Here is a 20,689-nt window from a genome sequence, read left to right as displayed (position 1 = left end):
TGTTTCGGAGCATATCAATGATAAATGAAACATTTCGGAACATATCAATGGCGTATGGACCATTTCGGAGCATTTCAAAGATGAATACGAAACAGAAGCTCAAATGTCGAATTTGACGTTGCATTCATATCATTCATATCCAAAGCATGTATAGAAACACATAACCAAAGCTCTGGATACCATATCAAGCATACAGAAGGTGAAGTGGGACTATAACATAATATGGTACATCCATTTCTGAATGACCACCAAACATAAGTCTCCCAAGTCTGGGAGCTCCATCCACCCACGTCTGAGTGAAGTCATAGGTGCCGGCAGAGCATCTCAGGCTCTATGCATAACTCCCTTCACCATTTTTGGCGAAGGTTCACAATATCCCACAAACACCAGAGTATAAAAGGATAGTATGAACAATGAATATCACATATCGGAAGCACACGCGGAACAACAAAACGTACATGTGCCTTTACGAGTCAATACGAAGTAAGCAATAATCTTTCACAATTATATTCAGATTTGAAAGGAAATGAAAGCAAGGGCACACATGGAATCCAAGCAATCACATACAACTCAATTCAAATAAGAAGGTTAGATGAATTCGATATCCAAAGGAATGAAACTAGAATAGGCACATATCGAAAGCAAATGCAGAACAATGGGTTATACATGTGCCTATATAAGTCAATGTGATATAGCATAAACGTTACACAATATGTTCAGGAATGGTAATAATTTATAGACAAGAGCAAACGAGAATTCAAACATTAATATAAGCCACAATTGAGTGAAGGGAACTGAGCAAAATCTATTTCCAAACGAACGAAAACAGAAAATGCGAAATCGATAAAAGCTCGATTTCTGACAGATTTCGAGAGGCTCATTGGATAAATACTTCAGATTGTCAATTATGCTCCAATACCCTCAAGAAGGCTATTGTCGAAAGATATATCAATCTATTTTCTGTTGAAACAAGTTTCGTACGAATCATGGTTTCCAACAAGGAGTTACCTTTGATTTGGTAACACAAGTTCAAAAACAAAATCACTGTTTTGTAGAATTCATAGGGTCGGATTCAACAGATAATAGAGTAGGCATTTGAATTCCAAATTTTTCAATCTATATGTCAAAAGAAAGGTCTACAAGTCTAGTTTCGAACGAAGACAGTTTGGTACGAATCAGAATTTCCAACAGGGACTTATAGGTATTTTAGTATCGAAGGGTCAGAAATTTTGATCCCTGTTTTGCAGCATCTATAGGCTCATTTGAAACAGACGTTTGGGTAAGTATTCGGTGTCCAAAATCTACAAAATCAGTGTCAAAAGAAAGATATAAGAGTCTAATTTCAAACTAGCTAGGTCCTGCCTGAATCCACATTTGGTGCTAAAAATTATAGCTGAAACAGTGTATAGGGGTCAGTTTACCGAAAAAATTTCAGATTCTTGGTTTTATGTCCAAAGAGAGAAATATCAGGTTCTAAGCATAAATCTTTCAGAATCAATATAGGAACAGAGAGTAATATACTTCTGTAGGATGGGGTTAGAACACTTGCCTTTGAGAATTATGATCCTAAATGAGAAGATTTGAGCAAGAAACCTTAAAGCCCCAAATTTTTTTTCTTCTTCTTCTTCCCCCTTTTTTCTTCCTCTTCTTCTTTCTTTCTTTCTCTGTTCATCCACGTAGCTGCCTTCTCTGGTTCCTTAAGAACGAAGGCAGAGAGGCTTAAACGGTGGGATTTGTAATTTGTGCATTTTGCAGTTTAGTCCATGTATTATTATATTTACGATTAGGTCCTCAGGGTTTACATATAGGTCCTCAGATTTTTTTTTTTTTTTTTTGAACAAATCCTCCAAATCTTATGAATAAGTTCTCAGATTCATACTTTGGCTCTTTTATCAAATTTAAAATAGATACTTACATTACAACTAGAAACTTATACGAAAATTCAGAAATGAGGGATGTTACACTCTTCCCACTTAAAAGAAAAATTTAGTCCTCTAAATTTATCATACCTCTATCGATGAAAAGATGGGGATAGACCTTTTTCATTTCCTCCTCTAGCTCCCAGGTTGTTTCCTCTCCAGAATGATGTCTCCAAATTACTTGCACCAGAGTGATGACCCGATTCCTTAGGATCTTTTCCTTCTTATCAACAATTTGAGTGGGCTCTTCCACATAAGATAAATCTTTATCGATCTCCATTTGTTCATACTCAATGATATGAGAAGGATCAGGTATATATTTCCTAATCATCGAAACATGAAATATATCATGGATATGGCACAATGGTGGTGGCAAGGCAATCCTGTAAGCAACAGAACCAACCCTCTCAAGAACCTCAAAAGGTCCAATAAATCTTGGGCTTAACTTTCCTTTCTTCCCAAACCTTATAATGCCTTTGGAAGGGGAGACCTTTAAGAATACAAAATCTCCGATTTCAAACTCAATATCTCGTCTTCTATTGTCAGCATAACTCTTTTGACGACTCTGAGCAGTTTTTAACCTTTTCCTTATAACTTGAATTTTCTCGGTAGTTTCTTGTACTTTGTCCGGTGCTAACAACTTTCTATCACCAACTTCCTCCCAACATATAGGTGTTATGCACTTTCGCCCATATAAAGCTTCATAAGGAGCCATCTGAATACTTGAATGATAACTATTATTATAAGTGAACTCAATAAGTGAAATATCTTTATCCTATTCACCTTTCCAATCCATAACATAGGCTCTAAGCAAATCCTCAAGTGTTTGAATTGTTCTTTCTGATTGACCATCAGTCTGAGGATGATATGCAGTACTAAACTTGACTTTAGTGCCCATAGATTCCTGTAATCTTCTCCAGAATCTAGAGAGAAATCTGGAGTCTCTATCAGAGATGATCTCCTTTGGAATACCATGAAGTCTTACTATTTCATTGACATATAAATCTGCAAGTCTATCAAGCGAATAAGTCATATTAATCGGTAGGAAATGTGCAGATTTTGTTAACCTATCAATGATAACCCAAATAACATCATGTTTTTTAGAGGTTCTGGGTAGTCCTGAAACAAAATCCATAGTAATACATTCCCATTTCCATTCAGGAATATCTAAAGGTTGCAACAACCCTCCAGGTCTTTGGTGTTCTACTTTGATTTGCTGACAAGTCAAACATTTTGAAACATACATTGCAATTTCCTTCTTCATGCCTTCCCACCAATAATGACTTTGAAGATCTCTATACATCTTAGTGCTCCCAGGATGCATGGTGTACTTTGAAGTATGACTTTCCTTTAGGATTTGATTCTTGATATCTGGTTCATTTGGTACATATACTCTCTCCCCAAATCTCAATAGGCCATCCTTTGAAACTTGAAATTTTGGCTTCAATTCCTTTTCTACTTCATTCCTCAAGTAGATTAAATGTGGATCTAGTAATTGTCCTTCCTTAATTTGTTGAATAAGATCAGATTGCACTTGAATGGAGGCCATCAATATCATCGAGTCTTGCTTTTTCCTCAAAGCTTTCAAATCAAAATTTTCTTCTAATAACTTCCATTGCTTCACGACCAGACTAGCCATAAAACTTGTAGATTTTCTACTAAGTGCATCAGCTACAACATTGGCTTTGCTCGGGTGATAACGGATGGCACAATCATAATCCTTCAGAAGTTCTATCCATCTTCGCTGCCTCATGTTTAACTCTTTCTGAGTGAAAATATATTTTAAACTCTTGTGATCAATAAAGATTTCAAATTGTCGACCATACAAATAATATCTCTAAATCTTTAGAGCAAAAATAATTGCTGCCAATTCCAAATCATGAGTTGGATAATTCAATTCATAACCTTTTAGTTGCCTAGAAGCATAAGCAATTACTCTCCCTTCCTGCATCAAAACACATCCAAGGCCCTTTCTTGAAGCATAAGTATAAACTACAAATCCCTCACTACCACTTGGAATAGTGAGAATACGGGCACTAGTCAATCTTCTTTTTAACTCTTGAAAACTTTACTCACAATCATCACCCCATATAAATTTCACATTCTTTTTAGTGAGGTTGGTGAGAGGTTGAGCGATTCGAGAAAATCCCTCCACAAATCTCCTGTAATAACCTGCCATGCCCAAGAAGCTTCTAACTTCTGTTACATTTGTTGGTACATCCCATTCAACTACAGCTTCCACTTTCTTTGGATCAACAGATATACCCTTCCCTGAAATCACATGGCCTAAGAAAACAACTTCATTCAACCAAAATTCATATTTGCTGAACTTTGCATACAACTTCTTTTCTCTTAGTATGGACAATACATTTCTCAAGTGTTCCTCATGCTCCTGATTACTCCTTGAATACACCAATATGTCATCAATGAATATAATTACACAGTCATCCAAGAGCGGTTGAAATATCCTATTCATTAGTTCCATAAAAGCTGCAGGGGCATTAGTTAAACCAAAAGGCATCACCAAGAATTCATAGTGACCATATCGAGTTCTAAAAACTGTTTTTGGAATATCCTCCTTGATCTTCAACTGATAGTAACCTGACCTCAGATCAATCTTAGAGAATACTCGTGCACCCTGTAGTTGATCAAAAAAATCATCAATTCTGGGTATGGGATACTTGTTTTTGATGGTCACCTGATTCAACTGTCTATAATCAATACAAAGCCTTAATGTTCCATCCTTCTTCTTCATTAATAATACCGGAGCACCCCACGGTGAAACGCTGGGTCGTATGAAGCCCTTATCTAATAATTCTTGTAGTTGTTTCTTTAATTCCTCTAGCTCGAGTGGTGCCATTCTGTAGGGAGGCTTAGATATTGGGGTTGTACTGGGGACCAATGAAATCAGCAAGAAGTTCGTGTTCTCCAATAGAGATCAAACAAGATGGGTAAACCAAGTTTGTTGCCAAAGAATCCCCAACAGCAGTTGTTACATATAACATATAATCCAGGGGTCTAGGTAGAATATCCAAGTGACAAGCGAAGTATTGTGAAACAAATGATAAGTTGGAACCGGGATCAAACAAAACCTTTGCATTTCTTTTAGAAACATAAAGAATACCTTCAACCATAAATTTAGAAGCTTTAGAATCTTGTTCAGTGATAGCATACACTCTAGCATATGTTGAGGGTCTAGGAGGCAGAGGCTCTTTCTTCCTATTCAGTGGGCAATCTCTTACTTGATGATCTAACTTTCCACAAGCAAAACAGGCTCCAGTCGTCCGAAAACATTGACTTGTCTCATGATTTAACCCACATTTTGCACATGATTGAGTCCTCCGCAGTGGTTTACCTTTCTCAAATCTAGATGTCTTGATCCTCTTGTTACTAGCTTCATATTCAATTTCTCTCTGGCTTTTGCTAGTAAATTTGTCCTTTTTGTTCTTGCCCATGATTTCTTGAATTTCCTCCAAGTCTCTTTCAATTTTCAAAGCTCTTTCTACCGTATCCGCATATGTTTGTAGTTTTAAAGCTGACATTCGACTTCTTATCGCTCGCCGTAATCCCCTTTCAAACCTTCTTGCTTTTCTAGATTCATCATCAGTCATATGTGTGGCAAACCTGGAGAGCTCAGTGAATTTAGATTCATACTTTGTAACCGTCATAATTCCCTGGATAAGATTCAAGAACTCCAATTCTTTTTGCTCTCTCATACAATCTGGAAAATATTTATCGTTAAACTTTTCTTTGAATAACTTCCATGTCATTGGCTCATGTTTGATTTCAAAAATCCTCTTAATCATTCTCCACTAGTGTTCAGCTTCTCCTTCCAGCATGAAGGTAGCAAGAGAAACTTTCTGATCATCAGGGTAATTTAAGACATCAAATATTTTCTCTATTTGCATCATCCATCGTTCTGCCACCATTGTGGATCAGACTCACCACTAAAACTGGGAGGACTAAGCTTCTTAAACTGTTCAATTCCCAACCCCGTCTGGTTTGATGTCCCTATTCCATCATTTCTTCCTTGTTGGCCATGTTGTTGTTGTTGTTGCATCACTTGTGCCATAGTCTCCAAAGTCCGCATGATACCACTCAATTGATCAGCAGTAGATACAACAGGAGAACCAGATGATCTCGTCATCCTTGCTTTCTAAAACATCAAAAGAAAATTTTCTTTGATCAATCTCTAAATGAAAGTCAATAAACCTCAATTTTTTCTTTTTCATCAAGTACATAAAAAAAATATTCTTAGTGATTCTCAAATCATGCACTGATACCACCACTGTCACGCCCCTCAAAATATCGATAATATTAAAATTTTTCAACACAAATCCATCCAGGATCCAAACACACATTTGAGGTCACTAAGAAAACATTCAGATCAAAATTTCACCTCTATAATCTGCAAATTTATAAACCCTGTGCAGTTCATAATCATACAACACATCGTTCGTTGATTCATAAAATCTGAACCCAACTCACCAAAATAATAACCACAACATAAATTCACAAATATGGGAGTCTATACAGTCACAAAACCAACGTTTACCATAAGTTCATATCATTACACGAATTAAACTTAACATTCCAGAATCCTACACGTGAGAGGTCCTTCAAACTTATACAAAATCCACAAGTTTAGATTCATCGTCAACATTTCAATAGATGCAGAGTGTACTTATACAACAAAAACATATATACTAATAAAGATCTGCCTAAAATCTTTTAGTTTTTCACTGCCTCAGCCCAATCTTAACATTTAAGCGAGTGACAAGCTATCTTGAAAAATTTATACAACAACGGGGTGAGCATATAAAGCTCAGCAAGTGACTAACATATCCATGGTAAAAGAGAAAAAATTTCAAACAAATAAGCTTTCATAATGCAAGGCAGAATATAAGAATCCATAGATATAATCTCATTAGGTGTAGAATCACAAATATCATTTCAATCAAACATAATTGGTTCATACAGATGGAGCATAGAGTAATTGGAGTATATCATTAACATAAGAAATGTTCCGGAGCATATCAACAACCTATGGAACATTTCGAAGCATAACAATAACAAATGAAACATTTTGGAGCATATCAAAGGCGTACAAAATGTTTCGGAGCATATCAATGATAAATGAAACATTTCGGAACATATCAATGGCGTATGGACCATTTCGGAGCATTTCAAAGATGAATACGAAACAAAAGCTCAAATGTCGAATTTGACGTTGCATTCATATCATTCATATCCAAAGCATGTATAGAAACACATAACCAAAGCTCTGGATACCATATCAAGCATACAGAAGGTGAAGTGGGACCATAACATAATATGGTACATCCATTTCTGAATGACCACCAAACATAAGTCTCCCACGTCTGGGAGCTCCATCCACCCACGTCTGAGAAACCGTCTGGGTCTGACAGTACCATGTTTGGTATATGGTCTCTAGGATATTAGATAGATGAGGGACTATAGATAATAATAACTAAGGACAACTAGGTCTAAAGGATTGGATCTCCTGTATCATTTGGGGACTACGGCGTAGTGACCTAGTATGTCTACAATTGATGAGTCAAGTGAATTATTATGGAGATAATAATTCACTGAGCCAAAAGGAGTTCTGATAGGTATGACTCACGACCAGCTCGATATTGGGCCTAGAGAGTCACACACATATGGTAGGCATTGCGACGAGTAGAGGTTCAGATATGAGATATCCCCGAGAGCTCCTATTTTATTGGATATCCAATAAGCCCCTGAATTATTGGATCCTATATAGGGGCCGGCAGAGCATCTCAGGCTCTATGCATAACTCCCTTCACAATATCCCACAAACACCAGAGTACAAAAGGATAGTATGAACAATGAATAGTACATATCGGAAGCACACGCGGAACAACAAAACGTACATGTGCCTTTACGAGTCAATACGAAGTAAGCAATAATCTTTCACAATTATATTCAGATTTGAAAGGAAATGAAAGCAAGGGCACACATGGAATCCAAGCAATCACATACAACTCAATTCAAATAAGAAGGTTAGATGAATTCGATATCCAAAGGAATGAAACTAGAATAGGCACAAATCGAAAGCAAATGCGAAACAATGAGTTATACATGTGCCTATATAAGTCAATGTGATATAGCATAAACGATACACAATATGTTCAGGAATGGTAATAATTTATAGACAAAAGCAAACGAGAATTCAAACATTAATATAAGCCACAATTGAGTGAAGGGAACTGAACAAAATCTATTTCCAAACGAACAAAAACAGAAGATGCGAAATCGATTAAAGCTCGATTTCTGACAGATTTCGAGAGGCTCATTGGATAAATACTTCAGATTGTCAATTATGCTCCAATACCCTCAAGAAGGCTATTGTCGAAAGATATATCAATCTATTTTCTGTTGAAACAAGTTTCGTACGAATCATGGTTTCCAACAAGGAGTTACCTTTGATTTGGTAACACAAGGTCAAAAACAAAATCACTGTTTTGTAGAATTCATAGGGTCGGATTCAACAGATAATAGAGTAGGCATTTGAATTCCAAATTTTTCAATCTATATGTCAAAAGAAAGGTCTACAAGTCTAGTGTCGAACGAAGACAGTTTGGTACGAATCAGAATTTCCAACAGGGACTTATAGGTATTTTAGTATCGAAGGGTCAGAAATTTTGATCCCTGTTCTGCAGCATCTATAGGCTCATTTGAAACAGACGTTTGGGTAAGTATTCGGTGTCCAAAATCTACAAAATCAGTGTCAAAAGAAAGATATAAGAGTCTAATTTCAAACTAGCTAGGTCCTGCCTGAATCCACATTTGGTGCTAAAAATTATAGCTGAAACAGTGTATAGGGGTCAGTTTACCGAAAAAATTTCAGATCCTTGGTTTTATGTCCAAAGAGAGAAATATCAGGTTCTAAGCATAAATCTTTCAGAATCAATATAGTAACAGAGACTAATACTTCTGTAGGATGGGGTTAGAACACTTGCGTTTGAGAATTATGATCCTAAATGAGAAGATTTGAGCAAGAAACCTTAAAGCCCCAAATTTTTTTTCTTCTTCTTCTTCCCCCTTTTTTCTTCCTCTTCTTCTTTCTTTCTTTCTCTGTTCATCCACGTAGCTACCTTCTCTGGTTCCTTAAGAACGAAGGCAGAGAGACTTAAACGGTGGGATTTGTAATTTGTGCATTTTGCAGTTTAGTCCTTGTATTATTATATTTACGATTAGGTCCTCAGGGTTTACATATAAGTCCTCAGATTTTTTTTTTTTTTTTTTGAACAAATCCTCCAAATCTTATGAATAATTTCTCAGATTAATACTTTGGCTCTTTTATCAAATTTAAAATAGTTACTTACATTACAACTAGAAACTTATATGAAAATTCAGAAATGAGGGATGTTACACTCTTTCCCCTTAAAAGAAAATTTCAGATTCATATTTTTGTGTCATGAGGACACGTGTAAGAGATTTTCGGTCTGTAATAGACCATTTTACCTTTTGTTGTGCAACTATTCAGAGCTTGTAAAGTCTGTTTCTAATTTGCATTGTCTATGAAGTGTTTCCTGGAATGTTTGCTTGTGGATCCCAAATAAGACGTTTTCTCTAACCCGTTCTCTCTTTTGTGGGTCCTAAGGGACCGTGGGAGGCTGACCTTTGCGGACGGACACGCAATGGTGCCGCACGACTTTGACAAAACCAGCTAAGTCCGTGACAGCCTGGTACAGACACAGTACCAGGCATACTGCCAGTATAACTTATAAGACTAGTAAATCTATACTGTATTGTAAACCTTGATTATGATTTCTAATTGCTAATGCACCAGATTCGTGCCAATGCTGGGCCAGGGATTGTCATGGCTGGTGTCCAAAACCAATTGCTGCTCAGTGACTTAATTATGAGTTACAAAACTAATAACTATCCATTTTTTAAATAAATATCTTCCAGTTTTGTTTTCATTTATCTCTTGCTGTATCCAACTAGATTAAGAAATAGGTTTTTTTTTTTTTTTGCTTAGAGATGCCATAGTTAAAATATCTTATTTTGTATAGGCATGCAAGTTTATGGAAAGAAGAAAATGCATTGTAGGAAATATTGTCTAGCTTGATAATTCCATATAACATATAGGAATTATGCTTGTATGTTCTACACTACTAGGGCAGCTCTGTTTTTTTACATGAATTATTTTTTCTCTTGAAAGATGCACATACATTCAACTACTCCAATATGGCATCAGTAAACGATTATAATCCTGTTATGTAGGTACCCTTCATATTGTCGGCCAAATAAATGGCCAGCTACTTCATTGCCTGAACTTGAAGAAGGTATGTATGCACCACTTCACTGTGCCTGAATTTGAAGAAAGTCCTATTATAATTAGGACTCTTGTTTAATTATTTTGATTTTACTTGATTGATTTCTTTAATGTGATTATGGATTCTCTTCCACTGTATGCAATATTCACTTTGTTCTTGAAAACTTTATGGAAGTCATAATTATCTCTGCCAGTTTTTGAAGGACATGTTCTTTCTACAGATTGTAGTTTCTAGTAAGATATGGTTATGTCTAATTTCTTTGTTTCGGGAACATACAGAAAATATGGACATGAATAAGCCTTTTAAATCATAAAATCTGCAGTAATATAAAGTTGTTTAGGAAGAAAATTTACCCTTGTGGGCCAAAGTCACTTTATGTATGATTTTGTAGCAAATAGGGACTTTCTTCTGCCTCTGAAATCATCACAAAGAAGCATTTGGGTGCAAATTAAGTTGGCCATAGACTAGTTGTTTGCTTTGCCCTTCCTTTTACCTTCATCCAGGTGTGAATTAGGCTGGTGACTCCATGCTCATGCTTATGCATTTTAAGACATATCAACTGAAACATTTGAAAGTTACAAGTCATTCTTCCCCAGTCATGTGCAACCTTTCTACATGGATAAAATTTATTTTCACAAAGTAGCAATATGCTCTGAACTGTAAAATAGATCATCTATAGTGTAATTGTTAAACAATTTGATACTTGTCGGATATTCCTGTGATATATTGTGGACACATTTTATGAGATTTTCTATTTGTTTATCTCTTGATGATTGACTAGGTGGGTATATGATGTGTTGTTTGTTTCTCTCCCCTTGAGATGTGTGTCATTGATTTCGTATAAATTTTCTCATTTGTTGCCCTTGACATGCTTCTTATATTTTTAACTAATATGCTGCAATAGATGGCTACGAACAAATACTGCACATCAGTGTTGTTTTCTTCATTGACTCCCCAACTTATGATTTTGAAGTTATATTGTTATATTGTTATTATTGTTATGTTGTGTTATTTTGGACCAATAACAATATTGGTCTGACAGTCAATCGGCACATTCATCAACGTTAACAGTCCGGAACACTTTGTAAAGGGCTTGTGTCGCCTGGTATAGGGCTTGTACTGGGTAGAAACTCTTTTTTATTTCTTAATCTTCTTCAAGCTTTTCCGAAACTCAGTGCAGCTTCCTGGACCGGTATGGGACCAGGACCCAAAATTAAAAACTTTGATTTGTAATATGGATTTGGCTTCTTGTAGTTTATTTATTTATTTTTATAAACATTGCACTGGGTTTCTTAATTTTAGCTGATGTTGTTCATAATAGAGCAATTTGTTGTTGTACTGTAGCCTTTAAAGCTCTTGGAATGCTGATGATGGAGGTTGGGCTGATGCTAGCATATCATTGTGATCAATATGGTATGTTCAGCTTGTTCATGTTTTTTCAGTTGATCTCAGTTTATTCTTTAAAGTTACATTGCTTGTGGATTGGTACCCCTTTTGGGGCTATCTTGTTTATGAACTAGTGCTACGAATGTGATACTAAATTACTAAGATATATTACTACGAATGTGCTATCTTGTTTATAGCTGGTAACTAACTCCTTTAATACATTCTTTGGTCATGAAAGAAAGCACATTGAACCAGTTTTAAATTTGTCTAAGGAATATGCTCATGAGCTGTCATATTTGAGTGGGCTGAGTTAAAGGCTATGAGACAATATTATGGGCTGTAGAGAATACCATAGCATCAGCAAGGTTCACATGAGCTAATCGTAGTAAATTAGGCACTCCCGTGTCAACCCATATAATGAGGAAAACATATACAAAAAAGTGAAATCACTGTAGAGAGGAAGAGATTGATTGCAAAATAGAACCTTTCGGGATCCTCATGTTCTGAACACTTTTCTCTTGAAATGATCTTTTTAATCAGAATAAGTACGTCTTCCAATCTGTAATCAGTTCATGCTATTCGTTTGTTTGTTTTAATTTAATAGCTGCTTGTATATTAGTCCATTCCAGTGTCTGCCATACCGAATCGTACCGCCCAGTATGGGCGATACGTACCGGTCCGACAGGCCAGCGGTACACGGACCGCCCGGTACCGGTATGCACTGTAGCAGCACTGTAGCACTGCTACAGTGCTCGGTACACCTAGGTGTACCGCTCGGTATACCGTACCGTACCGGTACCGAGCCCAAGTCGAAATACCGGTACGGTACGGTATTGCGAAACTTGGTCCATTCATATTTCAAAGTAGATAGATGATTACATATGCTTGGTCATTTTTTAACGACCCATGTTATATTCTCTTAGAAACTATATTTGAACATTCTTCTGAGAAAAGTTGGGCTTCTTTTCAAGTTTTTGTTCTCATTTCTGAAAGCAAAGAAAAATCATTAATTCTTGATTAAGTGGAGATCCTTTGTTGTATTTAGGATCACATTGAGCTTCTTTAGATCACAAGTTTGTCTTACTACCCTGAAAGATTCTTTAATTGTCATAAAGGATCAATTACCAGGACATAGACCTAGATCCCAGTCTTATTGATCTTTTTATATAGGATTCTGAATTAAAATATTCTTGCATATTGCTCAAAGACTATTTGCTTTTTTGCATGGATATCGTCTAGAAGGGTATCAAATTTGTCCATAATGTCCCAACTGTTACATGGATCTTTTTTCATCATTGTGTTATGTATAAGGGCACCAAACTTCCTTTATATATATATATATTTGCTTTTGTACCAGTCAGGAACTTGTGTTCTTAGAACATTAGGGTTGGGGTAGCATTGCATGTGGGCACAAGGGTGTGAAACTGAAGTCCTTGTTCTCCTTGACTTAGGTTTCTACCACAGTGAACATCGGAAAAGGTTAGAAAAATATCTAGGTGTTTGCTTTCTTTGTGAATGTTGCATGTTCTCATCTGTTTCTTCAACCAAGAACATGTTGGTAATGATGTCTTCACATGTATTTACTTGATTCAGGCATTAATTTTTTTTCTCTCAATTAGCAATAACATCCTTTATTATTCTGATCACTGTCATGTAAATATAAGGGTTGTAGCTAATTGAATCTAAATAAAATTGATATTTATAGTAGTTCTAATTATTTTCATACAATGATCAGTATCCAGAGAGATGAAAGACCATGAGAATGGAAGCCTTGAGCAAATACTCAAGCATTCTAGGTGCCATAAAGGTCGTTTGTTATATTACTTCCCTAAGGAACTCAGGTAATGGTTACTCTAACTTAAATTCCATTTATGCTATAAGAAAACCTTCACTACTTTATCATAGGTCTTTCTTGTTTTTTGTCTTTGAATTTGGTACATCTGGTTATGTTCCTTTTGTTTTATGTACTGATTGTACACGTATAGAATCTACAGATCCTGTGTGAATTTAGATGCACTTCACACGTTTATAAACCATTGAAATTTAAGCTTCACTTTGCTCTAGAGTCTAGAATCTAGATAACACCATGGATTAATATTTCTAAAGATTTTAAATGTTAAGTGTCTTATGGTAATATGTACTGAAAATAGAGAACTTTTCCCTGCTCTTGTAGTCACTGTGGTTTTCCCTATTGTCTTACAGTCACCATGGAGATAATAATAACTCCATATCATCATGGTGTGGATGGCATACTGACCATGGTTCACTCACAGGTGAGAGAACTGAGCCAGCAAATTTTTTTTTTTTTGTCATAATCATCATAATGAAGATTTAGAATCCTGACATTGGTTCATTCATTGATGGCATATAAGGTTGAAACTGCATTTGTAAAGATGTTTTTTGCTATAAAATGTCTCTTATCTGTAGCATAAATTAAGTATATAATATATTACTGTACAGATGGAATTTTAAAACCTAGCTGAATGGAGATGACTAATGAAAATTAATGACTAGATACCTAACTAGAAGAATTATCTGAAGAAAAAACTCATCATTATATACTTACTTAATTTATGTAAAATTAAGTAAAATTGTACAGTAAAATTCCATCAATTTTCATTTGTCATCTCCATTTAGCTAGGTTTATGAATCTGTCAGATACAATAGTAGATAATAACTATTCTGTCCATTAGCTTATTAACTTGCATACTCCTGTCCATAAGCTGGGCATGATCAAATTACATTTTCTGAAATTTATCTTAGAACCTTGTTGCCTAATAGAATATTTGTCTATTATACTAATGTAATTTTTACTTCAAGCCATTGAATGCCACCTATCATCTGCTTGGTTTTCTCCATGTTATTATTTAATTGAAGTTTGTCAATGGGTTTGTATGTTCGCATAAATTTACACATTTTGTCAAATAAAAAGCTCAAGAATGTTTTCTATATTTCTGCAATCTTACAACTATTATTCATCATTGTAGGCCTTACCTGTGGCATGTTTACCAGAAATGGTGTCAAGATATCTTCTCCTGATAGTGCTGCTGGCCTTTATGTTAAAACAAGAAATGATCAGATTGTCAAAGTAATTCTTGTTTTCTTTACTCTTCAAATATGAAGCATGATAACACCATTACACTGTTCTATTAAAAGTTTCTGTTTTTGTTATCATGCCACATTACTGCAAGTTATTCATTGACTATTTTATTACTAAAGAGACTCTTCATGCTCATTTATTTTTATTCTGGGTAACTCGTTGATATTTTATTTATGAATTTTTAGATGAGAGTAGAGAAACAAAAAGTAAGAATCATACCTGGAAATTGAAGATAAATTTCTTCAGTGCACCTCACACACACACACCATATATAGCATCTGAATACTTCTTAAGAAACATAGATCCGTTGGTGCTGGAGTTTCAACCAAGTGGTCATAGATGAAGGAAAGATTCAGTAACAGTTGTCGAGATTGTTTTGCTAATAAAGAAGAAATAAAATACTAATTAATAAATATTTAACTCAACAAACACCAACCATATAATTAAATAAGATGATCTCACATTAGCTAGTACCCAATAAATAATTTATGTTGATGATTATGATCTGAATGCCGAAGTCACTCCGAAAATTGTGCATTATCTAATCATGATATTGTCTACGAATGACTGTAGTCTATGTTAGTTACCGTCATAGCTTTTACCTATATCTTCAACCTGCTTGGGTCAAGGTTTGATTGTCAGTGAGACTAACATTGCTATGTATGCTGCATGGTTGAGGCATCCACAACATTGATTTCAATCAAAGGTATTCATGTGGAAGCATGCAATATGTTTCTGACACACAATTTGTATCGTGCCATTCAGTACTCTCTTGTATCAGCGGGTACATCCCAAAAGTGACCTAGCCATGTATTTGCTTCTCCAGCATGGATATACATGGTGTTTGCGTGCACATTGATATTACAATCCTTGGTTTTGATATGTAAGTTTTGAGTAAAACACTGTGTTCTTGAGAACCAATCATCTTATACCAACTTTATGCATAAATGAAAAGCAAACTCAATTTTTCACTACTTTGGCTTGGATTTTATTTCTGTTTAGTCAAACTGGACTTAGTTTTGGCTCCTGCAATCTGTACACAGGCAATGTTTCATATAACCATAATTGATGGTATATTTGCATCCATTTTTATGCACCAATATCAGTGTTATGGGTGTATAGCTTTGGACATAAATTGGCCAGGGCTAGGATGTTAAGATGCCCACTAAAGTCAGGGACTAATTTTAAAATGGTTTGAAATAGGTAGCTATGGCCAACAGATGTTTTTATTTATGTGCCAGTCTGCAATGGCTGGTTATTGGTAATCCCATACAATAAAAACCATTTTTAACCTTTAAGACATTTGATTGAACTAGAAAAGCTTTAACAACAAAGTTAATTGACTGTTTGTTGCTGTATATTCTACTAGCAGGGTATAAGCATTATTCATCAATACATAAATGTTGTGTGCATATTTATATTTTTGGAAATATGTAGATGCATGTGTTTGCATCAGCATATGATTGTTTCACATTGATCATTACAAATGATTAGAATTTAGGCTTCCGTGATGGCTATGGAAGAGTCATGTTTTGAGACTAGATTTTCTGTACTCATAACAATGATTTTTTTATGTAGATTATTGAGGCTATAATTTTTTATGCTTTAGGTTGTATTCGGAGAAGATGAAATAGCATATCAAATTGGTGAAACCACTGAAATACTAGGTGGTGGTTATCTCTGTGCTACTCCACATTGTGTACAGGTGCTTCAATCATCAGCTGGTGCTTGTGAATTTGTGTTTTAGAAAGAAGCATAATATATTTATTTATTATGCAATTGATTAAATATGATAAGCTTTTATCTATGTGTGTATACATTACGTGTATGTATAATAGATTTTTTCTTTCTGAGAAGCAGAAAGATTAGTTTCTCTGTTAACTAAATTATCAGTCTGCTATTTTGTTGTTTTTTCTTCCATTTTCCATCCTGCAAACTACAATCATTGAAATGTCATACTTAGCTAATTGATTTTTTTTGTATCATGTAACTTACAATATTATTATCTGCATCAATGCATCTTGTTTTTTAGATTTATATACCATTGTTCTATGTCAACATGTTAGTGTAACACTCATTTTGAAAGGTTATTTCATTTATTTGCCCTATACAGACCTCAATGGTATGAAAATATATATATAGCCAACCATAAATAGTTGATTAATTTTTTCTTTTCAATGCTATTGCTCTTTGCTCTATATATAATATTTGATGTGCTGTATTAAATACTCAGCTCTGTCTTTGTACTTCTGTTTGTTAAATACTCAGTGCTGGGCGTTTCGGGCGAGCGCTCGGGTTAAACCGGGTGACCAAACCAGTGTTTTACGTTTGGTTCAGTTTTCGGTGCTTCAGTTGGTTTGATTGAACCAACTAAAGCACCGATATCAGCCTCCCAACATCCCTCTCGCGACTTCCCCAACCCTAACCTTGCTCGTCACTATCGCTCCCGCTGCTTGCTGTTATCGCTGCCGCTGCTCGCTGCTACTCTGCTACAGCTGTTCGCTGCTATCGCTACCACTATCGTCGCTCATCGCTCCCGTTGTCGCTGTCATTGCTCGTCGCTACCGTTGTTGCTACCATTGTCGTTGGGTGTCGCTCCTGCTCCCGCTGCTGCTTCTCGCTCCTACCGCTGCCGCTATCACTATCGTCGCTCACCTCTCCTGCTTCTGCTCCCGCTGCTCGCTGCTACCTCTTCTCACATCGACTCGATAGTATACTGTTAACTATATACTAGTAACAATATTTTTTTATTTATTAGATTAATAATATATTATTTTAATTTTAATATTGCTAATTTTTATTTATTTGAAATTATTGTTATTGTTTTGAATTTTAAGATTTTTTTGTTAATTTGATATTGTGATTTTATAATATTTTTTTAATTTAATATCATTTTTTTTAAATAATTATATTTATTAATTATATTATATACTTTTATATTTTAGCGCCTCGTTTCGCTCGGGCGAGCGCCTAGCGTCTCGGGCATTTTTGGACCTTGCCGTCTAGCACTTTTTAAATCACTGTTTTTATCGTTCATAATTACGTGTATAGATGCTCTATAGCCCATTTTAAATCACTGTTTTAAATCTGCACAAATGCTCTATAGCCCACAATTACGTGCCTTGCCTCGACATTTGCAGCACTAACTTCTTGATTTAGTTTTAGAGAAAAATTTTCTACTCTTCTGAACAGCCATCTGTTTGTCTTTCTTAGATGGAGGCAAACATATTCCTTGTTTGCAATCTTATACCCTTTGTTTTATTTGATAGGCACCTAACAGTGAAAAGGCTTCTGGAGTGGAGCGTTCAACTTTCGCATTGTTCATGCAACCTGATTGGTAAGTTAGCTTTATATGTTTTATTCATATGAAGTCAAAGAAATGTTATAATGAGAAGATTTTTTTCCATTGTATTTCTTGAAGGAATGAATTTAACATGGTGGATTTAGGTAAGGTGGTGAGATATATATTTTATTTGGATGAAGAGATTGTGAAAATACCTCCTACTTTTCTATCTGCTGCCTCTCAGTGATCTGGATCGTTTGCTTGCATAATCTGTGATGCATGTGGCCAGTCTGTTGCTTATGTTCATAGAATGTTTATACTTATTGAAGATAGTTTGAAATGGCTCCATGGATATTCCATGATGCTTGTTCAAGAAATAAGGAGCTTGTATGCATAGGTGATTTTAAATTCTCTTAAAAGAGGTGCTTTTTGTATTTGTTGAACAAACACAATAGGCATATAAGTTAAGCCATCTTATCTTAAATTTCTCTTACTGGTTTCCACAGGGCTGGTGCTGTGTGAAAATGACTTCCTAGTCCTCACATAGATAATATTTTCAAAGGCAAGGCTTAGCTCAATTTCAGAGTTACTAGCTTCTTATTGACCTTTCTTCTTCTCCTCTCTCTCTCTCTCTCTCTCTCTCTCTCTCTCTCTCTATATATATATATATATATATATATATATATATGTATATATATATATATGTATGTATATATATTTATATGTATGTATATATATATATATGTATGTATATATATTTATATGTATGTATATATATTTATATGTATGTATATATATATATATGTATGTATATATATATATATATATATATATATATATATATATATATATGTGTGTGTGTGTGTGTGTGTGTATATATATATATATATATATGTATGTATATATATATATAACTTTCTCTATTTTTGCTTAGCATAGACTGAATTGATTGTGCATGTATCTTCTGTTTGATAGTTTTAGTCATTAATTGAGTTTCATATGGAGGTCTAAGATGGTCATTGTGCATTATTTGAGAGTTCTAGATATGTTTCTCTGTGAGATTAATATCTCATGTTCTGCAAAAGCAACAACTTCCCTTCATAATTTTTCCATGGAGTTTTCTAATAATATTTATAGCATATATGCTGTGTGCACTCAGTGACCAGAATAAACTTCATTCTCTTCGAGTTTTCGGTTATCATGGGTGTTGACTCTCTAATTAGGAGTTATGTAGTCTTACATTAGTTTTATAAAGATCCTTTGTTCACGAAGTGAAGTCTGCCATTCGTATATTACTATAAAATTATTTTTGATGTCCTATCTTTTTTCCTTTGTTAGGGATGAGAAGCTTATGTTTTCGGGTGCGGTTCCATATCACCAAGAGGTATGTTTTAAGGAAAAAAAAGCAAATTAGTGAAATGATATCATGCTTTTATTCATTCTTTTCGTTCCCCATTGTCCCTTACATGCAGTTGATCCTGCCTCATGGAACTCTCACTTTTGGAGAATTTTCTGAGAGGCTTCTTAACAAGTATTACCATGAAGTATCCTGAGAGAAGTTTTAGAGTACATTTTCACTTTTCTCACTAATATTTGCTGTTAGAAGTTTTTCTTTCCTTCTTTTAATGTTAGTAGCCGTCAATGTAATGTGTTTTGATCGTCTTGGACTGTTGATGAGATGCAACTTACAATATTATACATGCAGACCTAGTAATAAGGCAAGTACATGCGTGCTGCAGTTCAGCATAAAATTAAAATGGTCATAGAAAATTCCTCATGTTCATGCGAACCCCTCTGCATTCATCGTTAGCGCAAAGTGGGCTCCATCTCCCATCAAAGTACGAGAGAGAAGGCAGAGAAATAAAAAACATGTAATCTGATTTTCAAGGGGGTTTTGATATCTATAGATGGATCAAGGTATGTTTTCAATTAGCATTTATTTTGTGAAATCACTGAGCTTAAATATTATGAGATTTATGTCCTGCATCATGATGTTTTTTTTTGCATATATTAATCGATTATACTTATGCCTATATTGAAATGGGTCTAAATGTTAGATCACGTTGTACTTGCTGAGCTTGTCAAGTTGTTAACTGAACTTGGCAAGGTTCGAATCCAGGACTTGTGATGTAGTATTAAAGTTTTTGCTAACTAAGCTAGCTGACACCTTCAAAAATAAAAAAATTATTTCAGAATACCATTTGCATGGTTGAAATTTCTTAATTTGAACTCGTTTCTAAATGGAGCAGCCTTAGTAGGTGTTCTTAATTTGTGCTTTTGCAATGAGTAACTCAAATGCTACATGAAATTCTTAAAGCCGAAACACCTATCTTAGTGGGCAATGCTTAAATTTGAACATATGTAAGTTTGGAGAAATGACACTTACAACATTGATCTATATATCAAATGTAGTAACAAAAGATTGAGTGTTCAAAATCTCTATCTGATATTTGATAAAAATCTAGTTGGTAAAAATATTATATGATAAATCAGCATTAAGTTCTAAGATCAATATCTCTATTCGTCACTTAATCATTTGTAAAAAAATTGAGAACATAATGAATGCTAATAAAGTATTCAATACATGATCGACAGCAATCATGGGAGGTCTCGTTCAGAACCCTCAGTTTAGAGAAGTAATCACGGGCTGAGATACCTTGTTATATATTTCTCA

General features: G+C 34.9%; 1 protein-coding gene across 1 annotated transcript in view; it reads left to right on the top strand.

The window, feature by feature from the left end:
• Positions 1–20,004, top strand: part of LOC103972988 (uncharacterized) — a 40,318-nt gene extending 20,314 nt beyond the window's left edge. The window contains exons 7-15 of the mRNA XM_009387419.3: positions 10,194–10,255; positions 11,591–11,659; positions 13,368–13,473; positions 13,835–13,905; positions 14,620–14,720; positions 16,342–16,437; positions 18,002–18,069; positions 19,354–19,399; positions 19,488–20,004. Of these exons, the coding sequence (XP_009385694.2) occupies positions 10,194–10,255; positions 11,591–11,659; positions 13,368–13,473; positions 13,835–13,905; positions 14,620–14,720; positions 16,342–16,437; positions 18,002–18,069; positions 19,354–19,399; positions 19,488–19,568 (700 nt within the window). The 3' untranslated portion in view covers positions 19,569–20,004. The remainder of the gene's footprint in view (positions 1–10,193; positions 10,256–11,590; positions 11,660–13,367; positions 13,474–13,834; positions 13,906–14,619; positions 14,721–16,341; positions 16,438–18,001; positions 18,070–19,353; positions 19,400–19,487) is intronic.
• The last annotated feature ends 685 nt before the right edge of the window (positions 20,005–20,689 follow it).

The sequence above is a fragment of the Musa acuminata genome, chromosome BXJ1-4 (genome assembly GCF_036884655.1).
Source record: "Musa acuminata AAA Group cultivar baxijiao chromosome BXJ1-4, Cavendish_Baxijiao_AAA, whole genome shotgun sequence".
Lineage (NCBI taxonomy): Eukaryota > Viridiplantae > Streptophyta > Magnoliopsida > Zingiberales > Musaceae > Musa > Musa acuminata.
This window is presented reverse-complemented; position numbering and strand designations above follow the sequence as displayed.